The following is a 21,139-nucleotide window of genomic DNA, read 5'->3' as shown; positions in this document are numbered from 1 at the left end:
TTATTTTAAATGCAGACAATTTGAATAGATTATATGATCTATTTCTTATATAGTTTGGAAACTTTATCTTTAAAATAACTCTTCTTTCATTTCTGCAGGTTCTCTGAAATAAAACCAGGGTGCTTGAAAGTCATGCTAAAGTAAAAAAAAAGTTCTTGACTTATAAGTATGAAGGTTTGTAGGTAAAAAGTAGTTTTATTTGCAGTAATGCAGTCAATTCTGCTCTAAACTTGTGTCTTACTAAGGATTATGTCCAGTTATAAAACAGACATGGTTTTCAAAATTCAAGAGAAATTAATTTTTTACTGAATCAGTTGCCAAATGTTACTTGCTAAGACATTAAATAAAGAGAATTTTTGTTAATTACAAAATGCCTAAGAAAAGTATCAGCTACAGTTTTAAAGTATGAAGTACACTAGTTCTTATTCATAGAGAAAATACTAAATTTGTATTAATGGTTCCACATTTAATAATGGTAAAGGTTTCTGTGAGAGATAACATGATTGAGATATTTTAGGGTAGCATGCCTAGTTCACACCTTCCAAGGCTTGCTTTAAAAGAAGCAGTGGTAGTAAGGAAAGAAAGAGATTTAACAAAAACACTTGAATACTTTTTAAACTTTCAAGGCCAAATGTATAATATTATTTACTTTGCCATATTTTGGAGCAAGGAAGACATTCTAATGCACTTCCTACTGCTTTGTGTGTGATCGTGGTCACTTAGCTCTGTTCTGGTCTCTGTGTATATTTTCTTGTGAGGAAAGTTGGGTCTGAGATTATCTTGCAGTCTTATTTCTTCCATAGGTAGAATTGTTTTCAGAAAAGGAGAAATGCCTCGTTCTCTACCACATGTTGGTTCCTGAGTAGAGCTTCTTCTAAAAAATTGTCTTATAAGTGGCATATCAGACAGTGCTAGATTTTACATTTACACACATAATTTCTAAGCTGCATTAAGTTAAAATCCTATTAAAACAAATACCAGAAAACATTTTTGGTATAATTATAAAACGAATCCTTGTCATTGAAAAAGAGCCAACTTTCTTAAAGAAAAGGTTCATTAACTTCTGTTGTTTGGTTAGCATGTGAATGATAATTACCTTTACAAGAATTTAATGGAATTAGGTATAATTTTCTCAGAATGGTCAAATTTTGCTTCGAATATATAGAGTATTTTCACCATACATTTTAACAAGTAATTGTGGGGATTTTTTATTTGGATCAGGAATGATAGGACGGAATATTATCGAAAGAATCTTGAAATACTGGCTTGTTTCCCAAGAGTCAACATTTTAATGATAATAAACTCAAAACAGGTTTTTATATTATATGGATGCATGCTTTTAAAATAAAGCCTTATTAGTGAATTTTATTTCCACAAAATAACATGTTTATTATTTAGAAATGATTAGTGACTGTTACTGAATTATTGTTCACATTATGTTTGTAATATGTTTTTAAAATAACCAGTATAAACACTTTGTGATGCTTAGAAGTGTTGTATACATTAAAAATAAAGCCTTTTTTCAATAACTTACAACAAAGTTATAAAGTTGTCAATGATATAAAAATATTCCTATGTATAGATTAATATGAATTAAGAGTTGAGAAACAACACTAAGCCCCATAATTCAGTATTGCAGAGTATGAAGATGCATGCTCATTCCCAGCCCTCATTTTCTGTTCTATATTTTCTCATCTGGTTTTTAAAAAATCACCTTCAGCTATTTTTATTTCTTTTTTCTTTTTTTTTTTTTTTTTTTGTGTCAGTCCTGGGACTTGAGCTCAGGGTCTGAGCACTGTCCCTAAGTTTTTTGCAAAAGGCTAGGATCCTACCACTTGAACTACAGATCCACTTCCAGCCTTTTTGGTGTTTAGTGATAAGAGACTCATGGACTTTGTTGTGTAGACTGACTTCTAACCTCAGTCCTCAAGTCTCAGCCTCCTGAGTAGCTAGGATTACAGGCATGAGCCACTGGTGCCTGACTTATTTCATTACTTTAATTATGATTAACATGGAAACAGTCAAAAGAAGTAGTATGGTGTTCTGTGATCAAATCAAATGTAAGAAGGTCAATTTTTTTTTTTTTTTGGTCGCTGAACTCTGAGCCTGGGCACTGTCCCTCAGCTCTCCAGCTCAAGGCTAGCGCTCTACCACTTGAGCCACAGCACCACTCCTGGCTTTTTCTGCTTATGTGGTGCTGAGGAATGGAACCCAGGGCCTCATGCATGCAAGGCAAGCACTCTACCACTGAGCCACCTTCCCAGTCCAAGAAGATCAATTTTTATACTGTTTCAACAAAAAGCTTTTGTTTTTGTTTTTGTTTTTTAATGATAGGTTCTCACTTTATTATAGGCCAGGCTGACCTTGAATTACAATCCTTGTACCTCATCCTCCTGAGTACTGAATTACAGGCCATCACACTTGACTTAATATTTCTTAATTATTACTAAAAAATATACAAGTGAAATTTAAACATATATATATATATATATTATGATGTTCTTTAAACTATCTCCTGTCCTATCTAGTGTGTTTAAGCAACATATTGAGAAAGGAAAATTCATAATCCTTTCCTCCACTTGTCTGTTTCTAAATCCTTTATGCCAGAGGTTAAGATAACGTAGGGATTATCAAAACTTTGTTTTGTTGATTTCTAAACCTTGTATGTCAAAGGTAAAAGATAATATAGAGACTGTCAGAGTTTTCATGCATTGGCCTGCTTATTCAGAAGTAGTCTTTGTAAACTTGATTAGTGTTTTAAAATATATTAAAAATGCAGCGGTCTTTGTAGTTGAGAGTATTTTAGCAGTCTGTTACCAGAGTTGCCAAAGGGAAAGAGAGAATGAGTGTGGGAAGCAGCAGGCTGTGCGGTGGGCCATGCACTCTCAGTGTGTTTCCAATCAGCCCACCTCCTGTGCCTGAGCAAAATGGAAGCCAGCCCTCTGACATGTATCATTTGTTCACTGATCTCTGTGTTATTGTCCTGTTGAGGTTTCTTCTGTTTATTAGTATTTCCATACTGTTTGCAATTCTATGGCCTTTGAACATAGTACACATAATAGAAATTGTCACTCTAACATCTAACCTGTTTAGTGTGTTACAACATTTTATCAGAAAAGCTCACAATTCTTTTGTTTAGTCATTTTCTTTTTAAAAAAATTCAAGTGTTTTGTATGCTTAGAAGGAAAACACATGTAATGACAAAATTAGTTATTTCTGAGGTGGAAATTGGAAACTTTTGAAACTCAGGAAATTGCTCTGACAATGTTTTAACTGCTCTCAATTAAGAAAATGTATACAAACAAAAATAATCATGTGTGCTGTTTTTTTCCAAGTGCTTTTTCTAAGTGCTTTTCCATTGCGCAATGAGGTGAAGTTTGATAATGTTTCCGTCTAGTGGTTAAATATTGCTTATTTTTATTTACATGTAAAGAAAACAGATTTAAATGTTTGTGTGGCCCAAATCAGTGTCATTTAAAAGTAAAGTAAGTTTCTGTAGAATATTTGTTAATGGTGCTTCTTTTTAAAATGTAATTGAAGTTTACAGTATTACTTAATGCCTCTTTACAGAATTGAATAGTCAAGGCTAGAACAAACCTACGTCTTGAAGAGCCATTTAGAACTTAATGTTGTCCCTCAACAAAGTTTATTATGTTCCTTAAAGTTCAGTAATTGACTTTTATGGTCCAAATGATGAACCTGTTGTTAATAAACTATAGAATTAACCATGAGACTTTTCATTCAAGTACAACATTGCAGCTGTTAGTTGGAGAATATATTGTAACATTTTCACAGTGTATCAGAAACAAAATGTTTTATTTGTACTATAAAGAAATTGTAATTTTGCTGTTAACTCTGTACTTTTTTATTGAAACAGTTTATAAGTTTGCTTTCCACTTTTCTTATGAGACCATTTGCAAATTACATACTTAATTTAATAAACTACTTTAGCCACAGCCCAGTGTGAGGAAGTCCTTCGTTTGATGTAAGTTTCATGGCTTAAATATTAAATAATATTTTTTGCTTATGACCTTGTAATTTCAGGGGGAAGAGGCCATAAAAGTTTTATGTCTGTACCACGACTTTTATTCTACTCTATTTGTATTTTTTTCTTTTACTCTGATTTTATGAGACAGGATTTTACTATGTATCTAGGCAAGACTTGAAGTAGATATCCTACGGCCTCAGCCCCCTGAGTGCTAGGTTAGAAGTTGCACTTCCACACCTGGCTAGTTGACTTGCTGTAGCAGATAGTGGTCCTATTTAGAACCAGAGCAGTGGATTAGGTAAGGTTCCTCTCTTCACATCCCTCTTATCTTTTGGCTAACATCAAAATAAAGAGTTGTGTTTATTAGGGACACAAGCAGTGTGTTAAGTGACATTAAGGACCTTCAATGTAATTCAGCTCAAAAAGCTTTATTCACTCAATTACCAAGACTGAAATATTTATTCAACAAATATTTATTGAATACCTATTACCCAGGATTCATTATGAGACAATTTTTATCCATAAGTAACTTATAAGTAGTCTCACTATTATTTGTGTAACAATTTATACTCTGAAACACTTTCACATGTGTTAAAATTTAAATCTCAGAGAATCCTATTTCACAGATGGTGCTGTCCCTATTTAAAATAGATTAAAAAAACCTTGGGTTAATTGGTTTTTGAGTAAGTGGCAGAGCTATAGTTCCAACCTAGGTTCTCTGACTCCTACTACAGAGAAACTGCCTCTTTTGTTTTTATTTTTGTTTTTGTCAGTCATGGGGCTTGAACTCTGGGCCTGGGTGCTGTCCCTGAGCTCTTCAGCTCAAGGCAAGCACTCTACCACTTGAGCCACAGTGCCACTTCTGGTTTGCAGGTGTTTAATTGGAGATAAGAGTTTCACAGACATTCCTTCCCAGGCTGGCTTTGAACTGTGATCCTTAGATCTCAACCTCCTTAATAGCTAGGATTACAGGCATTAGCCACCGGCACCCGCTGAAACCACTTCTTTTGTGAGAGGGAGAATACTTAAGGAATGTTAGCCCTTCCTGAGAGATGTGGCTGCATAATAATATGTCTGTGAAAAATCTGCCATTTATGAAACTGACTGCTTCCTTTATCCAAAGATAAAACCCAAATACCAATGACAGAAGAGAAAGGTTTATTTCTCTTTTAACATTAATTAAATCTCAGAAATTAAGAGTCAAGGACTGGTATGCTCTTTTCTATAAAGTTTTTGGAGATCTGGGTCTGTTTTAGCTTAATACTCGGCTGTACCCAAGGTGTGGTCCTCATTTTTGTAGGCCCGGGTAGGTGGCTAAAATTTATCACATCTATATTCTATGGGAGGAAGGTCAAAGAAAGGAGGAGCAAAGAGCTTAGTGTCAGCAGTCTTCAGCTGTCATAAGACACTTCTGTTTACCGCCTGTTAGCCAGAATTTAGTCATATGATTATACCTAGCTGCAAGGGAGGCTGAGATGGTTTCAGACTGTGTTCTGCTCAGCTAAGTTTTGGGTGTTCTTTTTTTTTTTTTTTTTTTTTTTTTTGTGTCCGGTCGTGGGGCCTGAACTCTGGGCCTGGGCGCTGTCCTTCAGCTCTTCAGCTCAAGGCTAGCACTCTACCACTTGAGCCACAGCGCCACTTCCGGCTTTTTTCTTTTTGCTTATGTGGGGCTGAGGAATCGAACCCAGGGCCTCGAGCATGCAAGGCAAGCGCTCTACCACTGAGCCACCTTCCCAGCCCCTTGGGTGTTCTTTTGGAAGGAAGAGAATGGGTATTATTCCTGTCATGTCATCTTTTATTGTGCTATTAAAATAATGTGAAAATCTTGGCGAATTCCTTCCATAGCTGTTTGTGACATCCATATAGCGTCACTTGTAGAAAGGAAAACACAGTTGTATGGGTTTCAACTGAATATTTACATAATCTGAGTACCCAACATGGCTGAGGAAATGTACTTTCAGTTGATGGCTTCACTGCTAATTGTCTGTGCTCACAATTAATTGTCGATGTTGATCCGATAATTTAGTTGTGGCAATTAGATTAGGCTTGTAAGTTATTTCTTCTTAGTGTATTTGCATACTCACTTAGGTTTTTGCTTTTATTCACATTCCTGTGAAAAAGCTAGCACTTGGTGCTGATGATTTTTTTTTTTTTGGGGTCCGGTCGTGGAGCCTGAACTCTGGGCCTGGGCACTGTCCCTCAGCTCTTCAGCTCAAGGCTAGCACTCCACCACTTGAGCCACAGCACCACTTCCGGCTTTTTTCTTTTTGCTTATGTGGTGCTGAGGATCAAACCCAGGGCCTCAGGCATGCAAGGCAAGCGCTCTACCACTGAGCCACCTTTCCAGCCCCGGTGCCAATGATTTAAGGCAACTAAAACCTTAACCATGGAAACACTAAGGTGGGCAGTGATTAATTGTTGTAGAGGTGGTGAGGCTGGATGTTGCTCTCCTGTTTGAAATACTAGAAATGTTTGTGTGTTTGTGTGTGTGCATGCATGTGTGTATGCATATGCGTGTGTGCGTGTGCGTGTGCTGGCACTGGGGCTTAAACTCAGGGCCTGGGCACTGTCCCTGATCTTTTGTGCTCGAGGTGAATGCTCCCACTTGAGCCACAACTCCCACTTCTGGCTTTTTTGGTGGGTAGCTGGAGAAAGGAGTCTCACAGACTTTTCTGCTTGTGTTGGCTTTGAACTGTGATTCTGAGATCTCAGCTTCCTCAGTAGCAAGGATTACAGACATGAGTTCCCAATGTCCGACAAAATGTCTTTCCCTGTGAACTTCATACACATACTTCATGTCTTTTATAGGTTCTGGGCACTCCTCATAGTGGTCTCAACTTCTTGAATTTGTTCACAGATTATTCGGTTTTCATAACTAAGAAATACTTGCATTTAAGTTTCAGAATAAAAACCAGTTTTCTTTACTGTAAAGCGTGACTATATTTTGGTGTAGAGGAATGACAGAGGATTTTGTGCTGCCCCCCTCCCCCAGTGTGGTTCTTCGTGGTCACGCAGAAGCAGCTGCAGGGTATAGGCTAGGTGAAGGAATGGGGTGATGCAGTGATCACTTATGAAGTATCTCAAAATAGTGCAGAACATGCTTCCTTCCCCGTGCATTGGAAGCATCAGGTAAATAAAGTGATAAAGTGATGAGAATATGTATTAAATAGCCTTTATTTGATTTTAAACCTTGACTTCAGGTGTATAGGTTGTGTTTTTTTTTTTAATTTAATTTTATTTTATTTGTGAACATACTGTACAGAGGAGTTACAATTACATGGGCAGGATAATGCATACATTTCTTACCAAGCATTGCAGCCTCCTCCTTTGTTTACCCTTCACATCCCTTCCCAGCCTCCCCCCTCCCCCCATCCCAATCCTATTCCTTCCCCCACCCCCACCCCCTCACCCCCCCGCACCGACGTTGTAAAGCTCGTTTTGGACATGACAACTTGTACTTCTCATTGTTGCAACAGGTCCACCTGTATCCTTAAACAACTGGTTTTTCCCCATCTCCTCCACAAGTTATACTGACATCAAATATAGTGAAAGCAGGGGTTATACTGTGGGGGAGGGACATACAAAGCAACAAAGAGATAATCTTATAAATGCGTTAGAAACACATGCATGAAAGAAAAAAGGTTGTGTTTTCTTAAACCAATTAGTATACAAAATTAGAAATGAGGTTCACTTGTGAAATATTGAGAAATTTAGGATGCCTTACAAAGAAAAGCAGCATTAGTAGCATCTAAAACATCTAGGGACAAGTCATGCCTATAGCATGGGAAGAGCTTTAGGGAGGATTGCAGTCTTGTTCTAGCCTTCCTTAGGGAAAGAAACTTACTTAGGAAAGATGTGGTCTGACTCAAGGAGTGCTTTGAGGAGGAAATTTATAAATCAAAACGTGTTTCTGCTATTGCTACATTAGCCTGCCTTATATATGTGTATTTCATGTGTTTTGTAATTACATACTCAGAGCCACCCACCCTGGGGAGCTGGAAGACTAAAAATTCTGGATGAAAATATGAACTCCATTAAAACATTATCAGGTTTGTAAGTTAGAGGCAGTCAACAAGAGTTGACTAGTGCTTAGAAATGTACCTGTGTAACTGTAACCTCTCTGTATATCCCCTTTATAATAACAAAAAAAATTTTAAAAAGAAATGCACCTGTGATCCCTGACTCACTCATAGGGACAGAAGACTTGGAGATGAATAAAAGGGTTACCCCAGACAGTAAGCATCCTAAAGGGCTGCATCTTATGGGGAGTAGGGTGAGTCAAATTCTTACCTCCTCCTACTCCAAGGACGCTGCCAGGATTGCTGCCCTGGTGTGGAGCAGAAGTTTAAACTGTTTCTGGTGTTCACATTGTTACAACCCTCACAGCACCCAGCACAGAGAACAAAATCAAAAACTTTTAAAGTTATGAAGCTCAGTTAGGCCACTAGTAGCTTCTTGGTAGAGGTGAGTGAAAGTCTCGGAGATGACCTACTTTCACCTTGGAGGAGTATGTCTGATCATGCCTTAGATCCGGCAGCCAATGTATAGGAAAGGCAGAAGACTGAAGTACAGACGGTCGTACCATCATTGGAATGCTGACTGGGCAAGGAAGAACAAGATTTCTCCAAAACCAATTTGCAAAGAAAATACTACTACACAGAGGAAGAGAGAACTGTATATACATTAAGACTCCAGAAACCTCAAGCACTTGCATGTGTGGACTGTGTTTGGATACCGCTTCAGCAGAACACACAAAGCTATATGACAATAAAAGGCAACTGACAATGTGAACATGAACTGGATGAATATATTAAAGAGCAATTGCTTACAGCAATGGTATTGTTATATTTTAATGTTAAATACTTGCTGAAAATGACATAGTTGGCATTTACTTCAAAATAAGTTGAGAACCAATGAGTTCATTTGGATAAATACATGATGAGATGCACATAGGCATCACATCCTTGTGTCCTCTCCTAAGAATACGCTCCTTTGTCCTCACTGTGTGAGGACGCCTCAAGTCCTGCAATGTTTACCATGTCCCAGTTAACTTTGGACCTAGCTTCCTTAAATGAGAAAATATGTGCTGTTGGTCTCTCTCAGCTTTGTTTACCCCACTTAACATGATCTGTTCTAGGTCCATCCATTTCCCCACACATGACATATTATTCCTTCTAATGGCTGTGTACAATCTCATTGTGAATAGGCACCACATTTTTGGGCTCCACTCATCAATCATAGGTAATCCTAGCCCCTTGGAAAGCTGAGAAAGGGAGGATTGCTGTTTGAGGCCAGCCTGGACACTGAGGTTCATAAGACCTTCTGACCAATTACTGGACACAGTGGCATATACTTGCCACTCTGTGCCATTTGTCCCATGAGAAGGACCCAGTCTAAGCATGTGCCAAGGCAAAAAGCAACACCTTCTAAAAATAACCAGAACAGGGCTGAAGGTGTGGCTCCCCCTCCTCCTCCATCAAGCACAAGGAGGAAGGTAAAGATTTTATGTTCACTGGTAGGTAAAATCAGAATTGGAATACATAAAAACAAGTGCATTGAAAAGCTTTTCAGGTTTTGAGAAAGGAAATCCATCATAATGAACAAACACTTAAGGATTCCTTCAAGCCAGGCACTAGTGTCTCACAGCTGTAATCCTAGTGTCTCAGGAGGCTGAGATCTGAGCATTTGAGAATCTCAGTTTTGAAGCCAGCCCGGACAGGAAAGGCTGCGAGACTCTCATCTCCAATTAACTACCAGAAAGCCGGAAGTGGAGCTGTGACTCAAAGTGGTAGAGTGCTAGCCCAAGCAGAAAGCAACTCAAGAGATACCATCCAGGCCTTGAGTTCAAGCCCCAGGACCAAAAATAAACTCTTCAAATGTTCTATATAGGAGCACTATCACTTCAAATTATCCAACCAATTAATAAAAAAATTCCTGTGTGCATAGTCACAACTCCTTTTCAAGAATTAATCTGAAAACAAGAATTTGTATGATTGTGGGCAAACTGCTTAACATCCTTATGCCTCAGTTTCTCCCACTACTGTTATGAGGACTAAACTTATGACATCTTAAAAGGGTAGATTTCTTTCCATGTATTATGATTGAGACCTGCAAACCACAATTGGGGTAGAAGTCAAGGAAAGGTACCTTGATTAACTAGGAAAGGGTAAAGTGTTTGTGGGAGGCTGTTCCTCTGAGGTACTTTCCTTAATGGTGTGACGCAATGACATCACAACCATTTGGGAGATTACTTCCCATCTGGAGTTGATTCAGGACACCAGCTGGTGACAGTATGTGCAAGAACAGGCCCATCTCAAGGTTCAAAGTTATTAGGTGAATTATGATTGTTCTCCAAGCTGACCATGCAATCCCATCTCTCATAGCCATTGATTGTTTAAAGGATGGGTGTAGAATGATGTATAAGAGAATTAAAAAAAAAGAATTCAATCAAAGTTTTCATTATTATAAAGAGGCACAAGGTGGTATGCACTCTTCTCCAGCTGTACTTTGTGAGAATTTGTGATGCCTGGAAGTGCAGTCATGCTGAAACCAGCAAGAGCCAGGCTAAAATCCTATGATGGACAGTTAGGAACAGAGAGGAAAGAATGTTCTCCATGATACCACTGAGTCCTAGAACCAACCCCAGAGTGATCTTTAGCAGCTTTTTCTTTGTGTGATGGTAAACTGCTTTTGGTTGAAGTTTTTGATTACATTTTCAGAATAGGTAACATGTTCAGAGAGATCTTGTTATTTTTCCCAGCTGGTAAGTAGCAGAGCCAGCTTTTAGATGGAGCTCTGCATGCCTTTGTTAAATCAAGTGACATTTCTCCAGCAGTTTTGGGAGTCAGAAGAAGCGGAGACTTCAGTGGGTTTAACCAGAGTTGGTGACTGACAACCAGGTATGGCTATGGGAGGGAGGGGGAATTTGGGCCATGCATAAGGGTGAAGTGGTTGAGTGGAATACTGGGTGAATAAGGAGTAAGTGGAATCTAGGGGTGTGCTGATAGACTAGAGAAAAGAAGTGAGTCATGAAGTGGAACCTGAGTTTTTTTTTTCTAGGCTTGTCTAGACCTTTATCCTCCTATTTATACTTTTCACATAGCTGGGATAACTAGTGTGAACCACTAGCCCTGCTTAAGAAGATGGAATCTTCTTAGCTCTTTGTCTAAACTGGTCTTGAATGAAATCTTTCTGATCTCAGTCTTTAAGCAGATGGAATTTTACAGATGTGAATCAACATAGTTGGCCTCAATATTCTCTCTGTCTCTCTCTCTGTCTCTCTCTCTTTTTTTTTCTTTTTTGGGGTGCTGGTCCTGAGGCTAGAACTCAGAGCTTTCGTGCTGGCCCTGAGCTTTTTTTGTTGTTGTTTTGGTCTTTGGTCGTGGGGCTTGAACTCTGGGCCTGGGCACTGTCCCTCAGCTCTTCAGCTCAAGGCTAGTGCTCTACCACTTGAGCCACAGTGCCACTTCCAGTTTTCTGGTAGTTAATTGGAAATATGAGTCTCATGGACTTTCCAAACCATGCTGGCCTTGAACCGTGATTCTCAGATCTCATCTTCCTGAGTAGCTAGGATTACAGGCGTGAGCCATCAGCGCTCAGCTCAATATTTACTTTTAAAGGATACAGAAGCAGATGCAAAAGCTTCCTCACAATACATTCTAAGTAGCCATATTATTTTATCTACTAGACATCGCTTCCTAATTGCTTTATTTTTGTATGTACACTAAAGCATGCCCAAGAAGTAAGTAGAACAGATTCTGGGTTGTTGATGACTCCGCTTCATGCAATGTCTACTTCAGAAGGCAGAGAAGTATTTAATATTTACTTATATTCTCCAAAGAGCTTACATGCCCTATAGGGAGATAAGAGTCTCATGGACCTTCCTGTCTGGGCTGGCTTTGAACCATAATCCTCATATCTCAATCTCCTGAGTAGCTAGGATTCACAGGTGTGAGTGACTGGCACCTGGCTTTCTTTGCCTTGTTTTATATAACACAAATTGTATAGGCATAACTTGTTGTTTTTTGTTTTTTGGGGGGTCCAGTCGTGGGGCCTGAACTCTGGGCCTGGGTGCTGTCCCTCAGCTCTTCAGCTCAAGGCTAGCGCTCTACCACTTGAGCCACAGCACCACTTCCGGATTTTTTTTTGCTTATGTGGTGCTGAGGAATCGAACCCAGGGCCTCAAGCATGCAAGGCAAGCGCTCTACCCCTGAGCCACCTTCCCAGCTCTATAGGCATAACTTGTAAGAACACTCCTTAAAGTCTTCCTTGCCCATGTATTTTTTCTGTCTCCCATTCTCATATCTTGTAGATACCCCAAGGCATTTTTTGTCTCCATATTTCCTGCTTTGGCCCTTCATCACAACCCTGACATGTATGCCAGGTGTGGCCTCGTTAATAACGCTCCCTTTTGCTTTCCATTGGTTCTCTGAGTAGAGAATAGCTTTGGGCCTTTCAGATACAAATCTCTCATATCAGGCTTTTGGTTTTACTTTCAACTTTCCAAATTTCCCATTTATCCAATTTACATAATAAGCCAATGAAAGGGAAATGATCAGGGTACAAATGATGTTATTAGGAGGAGGAAGGAAATTATGCATACTCCCACACTAACAATTTTTGTTGTTGTTACACATGAAGAATTTCTCAAAGATTTGTTGTTGTTGTTGTTGTTGTTTTTAGTCGGTTGTGGGGCTTGAACTCTGGGCTTGGGCGCTATCCCTCAGCTCTTCAGCTCAAGGCAAGGACTCTACCACTTTTAGCCTCAGCACTACTTCCAGTTTTCTGGTGGTTGATTGGAGATAAGAGTCTTACAGACTTTTGTGGCCTGGGCTGGCTTAGAACTGCCATCCTCATATCTCTCTTCTGAGTAGCTGGGATTACAGACATGTGCTACCAGTGCCCAGCTTGAATTTTTGAAAGCTTTTATAAAAAAAGAATATCAGGTTATCTTGGGACAGGCCTTGGGGAGTATTAAATATGAGAGATATTTTATTTTTATTGAGTAGTTTTTCTTTCCCCTCAAACTGTGTATCCCATTCTTTTTAAAAGTAGACACAGCATATACATATATATATATAAATATATACATATATAATTATAATGAAATACCATCATTGATACTACAGTGAATTGTTTAATGTATACATTATAAATTTTAAATCAGCACATAGTAAATAGTACATATTTATGGGGTACAGTGTGATATTTTTAAATGCACCACTGTGTAATGATCAGATTAGGGTAAATTATGTATTTTGTTTTATTGCACTTCAGATTGCTTTCAAGAGCCAAATGTCAGATCATTGAACTAACATCTGTGATGATCCAATGTTTTCAGGAAAGGTACTCAGCTACTTTTTTTTTATCATCTTGAATTGGTACTCTAATTCTAACATGAGTAACAGGGCTTTTCATGTGAAGCCAGGTTTAACAGATGCAAATTTTGGAGCTGAATAAAGTCTTACATTAAATCATTAAATTCTAGGCAGGAATGATGAAAGAAAGGCCATATTTCAACCTGTCCTGACAGAATTCCTGAATCACGAGTCTCGGTGTTAAAAAGAAACATCTTGCACATTTAGAGGTCCTTCAAAAATGGAAACTAAAAACTGCCCAGGCATAAAAGCATGGATTCACATTCATAGCTTAAGAAAAGCACCATCTACTAGCTCCACACCATCTACTTGTTAGGATGAAAGAGAGAAAGAATAGAGCATCCATCTTCTCCTACCCCAAAGGAACAATGAGAAGAAGATTCTAAATGACAAATTCTAAACAAATTAATTTGTAAAAAAAAAAACCCTAATATATATATATATATATATATATATATATATATATATATTTAACTCATCAATTCTGCATAATTCTCATGGAAAGAAAACAAAAGTCTCAAGGTAACTACGTATCTGCTGGGATCTATTTTGTTTATGCAGTAAGCTTTGTAGTGGGAAAAACTAGAAACCAAGTGCATGCCCTTGCCAGGAATGCTTGAGCAGGCTGTGTTGTTGCCATACTGTGAAATGTGCAACCATTAGAAGGGATGAACTGGTTCTGTTCTAGCTACCTATTGTCATATAATAAATTCCCCATAACTTAGTGGCATAAAATGAAATTTTATTATACTCATGGACTCTGGGGTGTCAAGAATATCATTCAGGACAAAAGAAACTATCAGGAAATAGAGGTGGTTTGTCTCTTCTTCATTGTGGGAAGTCTCGTTAGACAATAAAAAAGCTGAGCAGGATTCCATGGTAGGTTCTAGCCATCTGGGGGGCCCCTTCACTGACATATCTGGCAGTTTAGCTGTTGACTCAAGATCTAACCCTAAGCCTAAATCTGTTAGAACTTCTACGTATGGGTCCCTCTGTAGCTGGGGTCCCCTCAATGGAGTGTCGGGGAGAAGGAGAGGAGAATTCTCTTTGCTAATCTAGCTCACTCAGCCTTGCTTCTGACATTTTCTGTTTGTCATGATGGTTCAAGAAGAGGAAAAAAGATTCCACATGTTTATGGGAGTGTGACAGGTTCTAGAAAAGCATGTACAGAAGCACATGTTATACATTCCTTTGGATAAGGCAATGTGCTACAGATCCCTATCAGCTTATTTAGAGGACAATCCATGATGTATTATTGTTAAATAAGCAAACAAAAAAATCTTGAAAATTTTATTTTGTCTCTCTAAATAGTTGTGATTATATAAACAGAGAAGGCTTAAAAAAAAAAACCCAAACCAAACAGCAAGTAATCTCTGGGTGCTGGTGGCTCACACTTGTAAACCTAGCTACTCAGGAGAATGGAATTCAGATGATCACAGTCCAGTGGTTTCCAGGTTGTAAGTCTTAATTATAAACAACAGTGAAAGATTACTTTCTGAGGTCTAAATGTTACCTCCTCCCACTTCTTCTTCTTCCTCCTTTACCCCTTCTTCCTCCTCCTTCTTTTGTGCTGGTACTTGGACTTGAACTCAGGGCCTGGGCATTGTCCTTTAGCTTTTTCACTCAAGGCTGCCACCACTTGAGCCACAACTCCACTTCTTCGTGGTTAACTGGAGGTAAGAGTCTCACAGACTTTCCTGTTGGGGTTAGCTTCAAACCCACATTCTCCGATCTCAGATATCTGAGTAGCTAGGGTTTGACGTGAGCCCCTGGCCCTTGGCTACATTCTTCTTGATGTACTAATATGGCCTTTATTTAGGGGGACACACTATCAGGTAGGTATGATTAAGTAACACAGTTGCTCTTCTCAGCACTTCTAGGGGGCCAATTATGCACAACTTGCTTGCTGCATTGGGGTGTTCTCCCAATCACTAATATTCTGCAGAGGTTAGAAGAAGAGAGTCACCCAAGGCTTACTACTTTGGGGTTCTTCAGTCATCCATTGAGCAGAAGTTAGCCAAAGGGCTTACAACATCTATAGAACTCTCTAGGGGCAAAGAGAATAAGTGTCCCTGGGCCTGTGGATGACTGTTTTCCTTGTAATCCTCCATAGATTGAGGTTCTCCTAGTGGCAGCAATAATTTAGAATTGTGATATATTTGAAGACCTTATTACAGCTTGACCACAAGAGGTCAGAAATTAGCCCATGAATACTTCCCCTAAATGTTCATTTTTCAGATCAGGTTCAAGGTACTTACTAATGTCTTTTTTTTTTTTTTTTTTTTGGGTCTGGTCGTGGGGCCTGAACTCTGGGCCTGGGCGCTGTCCCTCAGCTCTTCAGCTCAAAGCTAGCGCTCTACCACTTGAGCCATAGCACCACTTCCAGCTTTTTTCTTTTTGCTTATGTAGTGCTGAGGAATTGAACCCAGGGCCTCAGGCATGCAAGGCAAGCACTCTACCACTGAGCCACCTTCCCAGCCCCCTTACTAATGTCTTTAGAAGGCGTTTAAAGTTTAAAAGAACCTCTTGTAGCTCTATTTTTGGTACCCTTTTAAAAAGCAGCTGGATTACTTGTAATAACTTGCTCTCATCATTCACCTCTATTTTTTTCTGTGTGTGTTTTGCCTACTAACTAGACACACTGGCTATCTCCACTCCCATTTAAGTGCTCACAAATAGCACCAGATTTAAAGATTACAAAAGAAAATGAAAACAAAACAAATGAGGTAGATTCTAGAAAGGACAAAGCATTCGCTCATAGACAGTTTCTGGGTTTTGTGCTCTAATTGGAACCTGTTGACTGTTTTTTCAGCTGAATCTTTCTGGTTCAGATGCTACCAAATGAGGTTATTTCTTATTTAATAGAGATATCAGGTTATATAATTACTTGAAAGATTGAGTTCATGGGTCAGGAGCCATTTAATGTATTTTGTTTAGTGAAAGCTTTTCCACTTTGGTGTCCTATTTGTGTGCTTGAAACTGAGACATAAAATTTATTCTTGAGATAATGATTAGGTAGATTTCCTATTTGGATTCTTGTTTTGAGAATGCTATTTTGGTATTTTAGAGAAAGCAGACTGGCATATTTTATTTTGTGTCCTGGTGAATGATTTTCTTATTTTACAGGGGAGTTCAGGTAAACTGTTTAGATTGGACATGTGGTTGGGTTGTATGTGTAAAGGACTGAATATCCTTTTTTTTTTTGGTCAGTCATAGGGCTTGAACTCTGGGCCTGGACACTGTTCCTGAGTTCTTCAGCCCAGGGCAAGAATTCTATCACTTGAGCCACAGCGCCACTTCTGGTTTTCAGGTGGTTAATTGGAAATAAGAGGCTCTTAGACTTTTCCTGCCCAGGCTGGCTTTGAACTGCAATCCTCAGATCTCAGCCTCTGGAGTAGCAAGGATTACAGGCATGAGCCACCAGTGCCTGGCTTGGGTATCCTTTTTAATCAGTCTGTCTTCTCTTCTTGACAAATGGCTCCACAATTGAGTTCAGCATTTGTGTGGATCATGCTTGTAGAAAACAGGAGTGAGCACTGTGAGATCACCAAGCCCCTTTGGAGGACAAGGGTGCCATCGTGTGTCTCCCCTGCTGCTGCCGGCCTTGACTCCTGTTGCCTTTGCCAACAGGGACAGTGTTAGGAGTAGTCACACAACATGGCCAGGAAATGGTTTAATGTCAGCAATGACACTTGGGCTTTGGATTGCCCCTAAGGTGTGGGTGGATGTTAGGATGTGGAAATCCTAAATTCAGAATGGTATTTGAGTTAGAGGTAAGATGTTTATTGAGGGACGTTTGAGCCATAATCCAGTGTGACTTTTATCCCTATAAAAAGGAGAAATTTGGACACAGAAAAATGGACAGGGTGCTGATGGCTCACACCTGTAACCCTAGCTATTCAGGAGGCTGAGATCTGAGTATCCTGGTTTGAAGCCAGCCTGGGCAGCAAAGTCCATGAGACTCTTATCTCCAATGAACCACCAAAAACCCAGAAGTGAAGCTGTGACTCAAGTGGTAGAGCATTAACCTTGAGCATAAAAGCTCAGTGACAGGACCAGGCCCTGCATTTAAACCCCATGTTGGGCAAAAAAAGAAAAGAAAAATGGATAGAGGGAAGATGATACGATGAGGTATTGGGAGAAGATGGCCACACAAGCCCAAGAGAGAGTCAAGGGCAGATTCTTCTCTTACAACCTTGAAGTCTGGAACTCTGCAGGCAATGTAGTTTTGCATTTCAGCCAAAAAGACTGGTGCAAGTCACCAAGCCTTAGCACATGGTCACTGCTGTCCCAGCAACCAAATACTGTGAGGTTGGATCAATGGCACTCTGCAGTGTGAGTTTCTATCTGTGAGAAGCCATTTCACTGCCACCTTCCTGAGAGATTGCATCTTAATCTCCTGATACCAGGCCAAGCTCAAGAAGTATTAACGTCTGTTGACTGAACAAGCAAATGTTGATACGGAATCTACCAGTTTTTTTCAAAAGCCAGCCTAATAATTCTGCAGTTATCGCTGACACTGGATTCAGGTAGACACCTTGATGTTGACAATTTCTTTCCCATCTCTACCCTCTCCAAGAGTGAAGGAGGGTCTTTACTCCAGTCTAACCATCAGTAGAGAAAGCCCCTTGCAATCAGGTTCCTAGTCTTCTCCAAGGGGTTGGTTTAGGGGCCTTCTGTTCTCCCACCACAACCAATTTCTGGAACCCCAAGTATGAGCAAAATGGAAACTCCAAGTTGCAATAGTCATATGACTACCCTGACCCCAGGAACTTTCTGGAAGGCACTTGCAATGATCACAGGTCTGTATGAGGATTCTTAGTGTGATCTCAGCCATGATAGATGCTGTGTGGAGACAGACCCTGCCTTCAGCATTTCACGCAAAAGCAAAAAACCCAAGAGGACGCCATTGCTGTGTTATTGCTTTATTATAATTACTGCATGTGAGATATGGGGAGAGTTAGCAGGGGAGGGCAGGAAAAGTACACAGCTCAGAGCATCTGAGAGACATGTAGGGAGCCGTGCTCTAGACAGGGAGATGGCACCCATGAAGCTCAAAGCTATGGCTAGAAGCTGAAAGCAGCCTGTTGTTACCGGATGTCTAGTGGTGAGAGTAGTCTAGCTAGTTCTCCTCTCACTGTGTGGTCTCCATGCAGAGCCTGGGGCAGGACCATAAACAGTTTGCATATTGCCCCTCCTGGAACCCAAGCACAGGTGCATTTCTGGAGAGTCTAACTTCTCTCCACCCTCTCCTCTCTTCTTACCTCCTTTTCCTTTGCACGTTTCTCCCTTCCTTTTTCTAGAAAGGAGTACAAGAAATGGAAGGTATAAAATTGAGACTTTTAACCATGGATTTTTTTTGGACTTACTTCTGATTCTAAAAGTAATACTGCTTGCTAGGAAAACACTAAAATAAGAATAATAACAAATAGTTTAGTTATTTACTTGTCTATTCTGTGTATACAAATTAAATATAGGTGTACTAGATATCTTCTCACATACAACAAGTATTTTACCACTCGGGCTGCACTCCTAGCCCAACATCTAGCCTTATTTCTTTTCTTTTCTAGTTTTGTCTTATCTTTTTTTTTTTTTTTTTGGGTCCGGTCGTGGGGCCTGAACTCTGGGCCTGGGCACTGTCCCTCAGCTCTTCAGCTCAAGGCTAGCGCTCTACCACTTGAGCCACAGCGCCACTTCCGGCTTTTTTCTTTTTGCTTATGTGGTGCTTGGGAATCGAACCCAGGGCCTCAGGCATGCAAGGCAAGCGCTCTACCACTGAGCCACCTTCCCAGCCCTTATCTTTTGTTTTAAATTAGTGCTGGTACTGTGGTTTGAGCCAGGGCCTGGGTGCCATCCCTCAGTAGAAGCCTCTCTCATACATCTGACCCCTAGTCTCCTCTGAGAAACCTCTCTTCTCCCACTACAGTAAATTCTTTCTGGAACTCTAAGTGTGAGCAGTGGCCACCTGAGCCTTTATTTCTGATGTTGTGCTAGTTAATTGGAGATAAGAGTCTCTCAGATTTATCTGGATGGGCTGATGTTGAATTGTGATTCTCAGATCTCAGCCTCCTGAGTAGATAGGATTACAGGCGTGAGCCACTAGTGCCTGACTCATATTAGCCATTTTTATTCTTAAAAATTCTTTGGCTAAATCTTTGTCTTCATTTCCCGCCCTTCCACTGGTTATGGATGGCCTTGGCCTTCTCTGCTGCCTTCTTTTGCGTTCTTTTTTCCCTTTGCAATGAGCTCAACCCCTCTCTTTCAAGTCATTTCTTCAGATAGTAACTCTTCTGAAAACTTGATTTTTTGAGGGATGGGTGAGAAGGTAAAAACTGATCAGGAATGCACTGTATTCATAAACTCCTTTGCCATTTGCGTGACACAACCATCACAACTGTGTGTGTAAGAAGAAAGTTGACTTCCCCTTCTCCTCCGTGTGAATGAGAAACAGAACTCAGAGGTAGGTGTTCCAGGGCTAGATCCAGCAATGTGGGTACCGGGGGACTTAGTTTTCTTCTTTGCTCCTCCAAGCATAGCTCATGGCCTCCACTTCATCTCAGTCGGCTGCTCAGAGAAAGGGAGCACCTGTTCTCATTCGAGACCTTCCTGGAGATTGCTGGCTGTGGCTTACATCCCGTTAGCCAGAATTGCATCCAGCTGAAAGGAAAGCTCTGTCTGTGGAGGAATCCACAGTCTCTGCCACATGCAAGCCACATTTTCTATCTTGTGAACAGGTATTTTCAATTGAGACATAAAAAAATAGAAAATGCCTGCAGAGTAATAGAGAACCACGTAATGTTTCCATACAAGCATACATTGCATTCCACATATTTCTCTTCCCAAACGTGCATCATTTCTTTTGTGGTGAAAAACTTTCCCAACTTCTATTAAGCATTTTGAATGGCACACAAGAGGTAATTGTTTGTTTGGGACTGGGGCTTGAAGTCAGGGCCCTGATGCTCTCACTTGACTTTTTCACTTAAGTCTGGCATGCTACCATTTGAGCCATAACTCTACCTCCGGCTTCTTGCTGATTAATTGGAGATAAGACTCTCACAGATTTTCATTCCTGGGTTGGCTTTCAACCATGATCCTCATATTTCAGCCTCCTGAGTGGAGTTAGAGTGCTGGCAAGGAGACACTTTTTGAGCTTGTGGCAAGATCATTCCCAGAGGTACAAAAATGTGTTTGTTAGGGTGATGAGAGGACTGGTGGTAGGAAGTAAGACTGAAAACACAGGCGGAGATGGTGAGGGACTGGATAAGCCAGGTGGGCAAAGCTGGCTTTTAGCTTGAGGGTGGGAGGGAGCCAAGTATATGCTTATATTTGATACAGCGTCTTTGTGAAATTTAGGCTAATGTCTGTCTATTTGAGTTACTGTATTTGATATTTTTAAAATGTAAAAAATGGTAACCTGTGAGACTTTAATACTTAGAAAACAGGAACAGATAAAACCCAACCAACGTGTCACCCCAGTGCCCTAAGACAAATTTGGTTAGTGTTTTGGCACTATTTCCTGACGTCTTTTTTGTTGTGTTTTTTGCATTTTTGTTTTTTGGTTGGTTGTGGGCCTTGAACTCAGAGCTGAGTGATGTCCCTGAGCCTCTTTGTGCTCAGAGATAGTGATCTACCACTTGAGCCACATGCCACTTCTGGTTTTTGAGTGGTTTATTGGAGATAAGAGTTTCATAGGGAGTTTCATGCTCAGGCTGGCTTCAAACCATGATCCTCAGATCTCAGCTTCCTGAGTAGCTAGGATTACAGGCGTGAGCCA

General features: G+C 40.0%; 1 protein-coding gene across 7 annotated transcripts in view; it reads left to right on the top strand.

Annotated features, from left to right (window-relative positions):
* Nucleotides 1–8,801, top strand: part of N4bp2 (NEDD4 binding protein 2) — a 77,745-nt gene extending 68,944 nt beyond the window's left edge. For all 7 annotated transcript variants that reach the window (XM_070012756.1, XM_070012760.1, XM_070012754.1 and 4 more), the window contains one exon: nt 99–8,801. In XM_070012756.1, coding sequence (XP_069868857.1) covers nt 99–144 — 46 coding nt within the window. In that variant the 3' untranslated portion in view covers nt 145–8,801. The remainder of the gene's footprint in view (nt 1–98) is intronic.
* The last annotated feature ends 12,338 nt before the right edge of the window (nt 8,802–21,139 follow it).

This window comes from Dipodomys merriami, unplaced genomic scaffold (assembly GCF_024711535.1).
Source record: "Dipodomys merriami isolate MVZ:Mamm:240054 unplaced genomic scaffold, mDipMer1.0.p SCAF_9, whole genome shotgun sequence".
Lineage (NCBI taxonomy): Eukaryota > Metazoa > Chordata > Mammalia > Rodentia > Heteromyidae > Dipodomys > Dipodomys merriami.
Note: the sequence above shows the minus strand (reverse complement) of the source record. Positions and strands in the feature narration are given on the sequence as shown.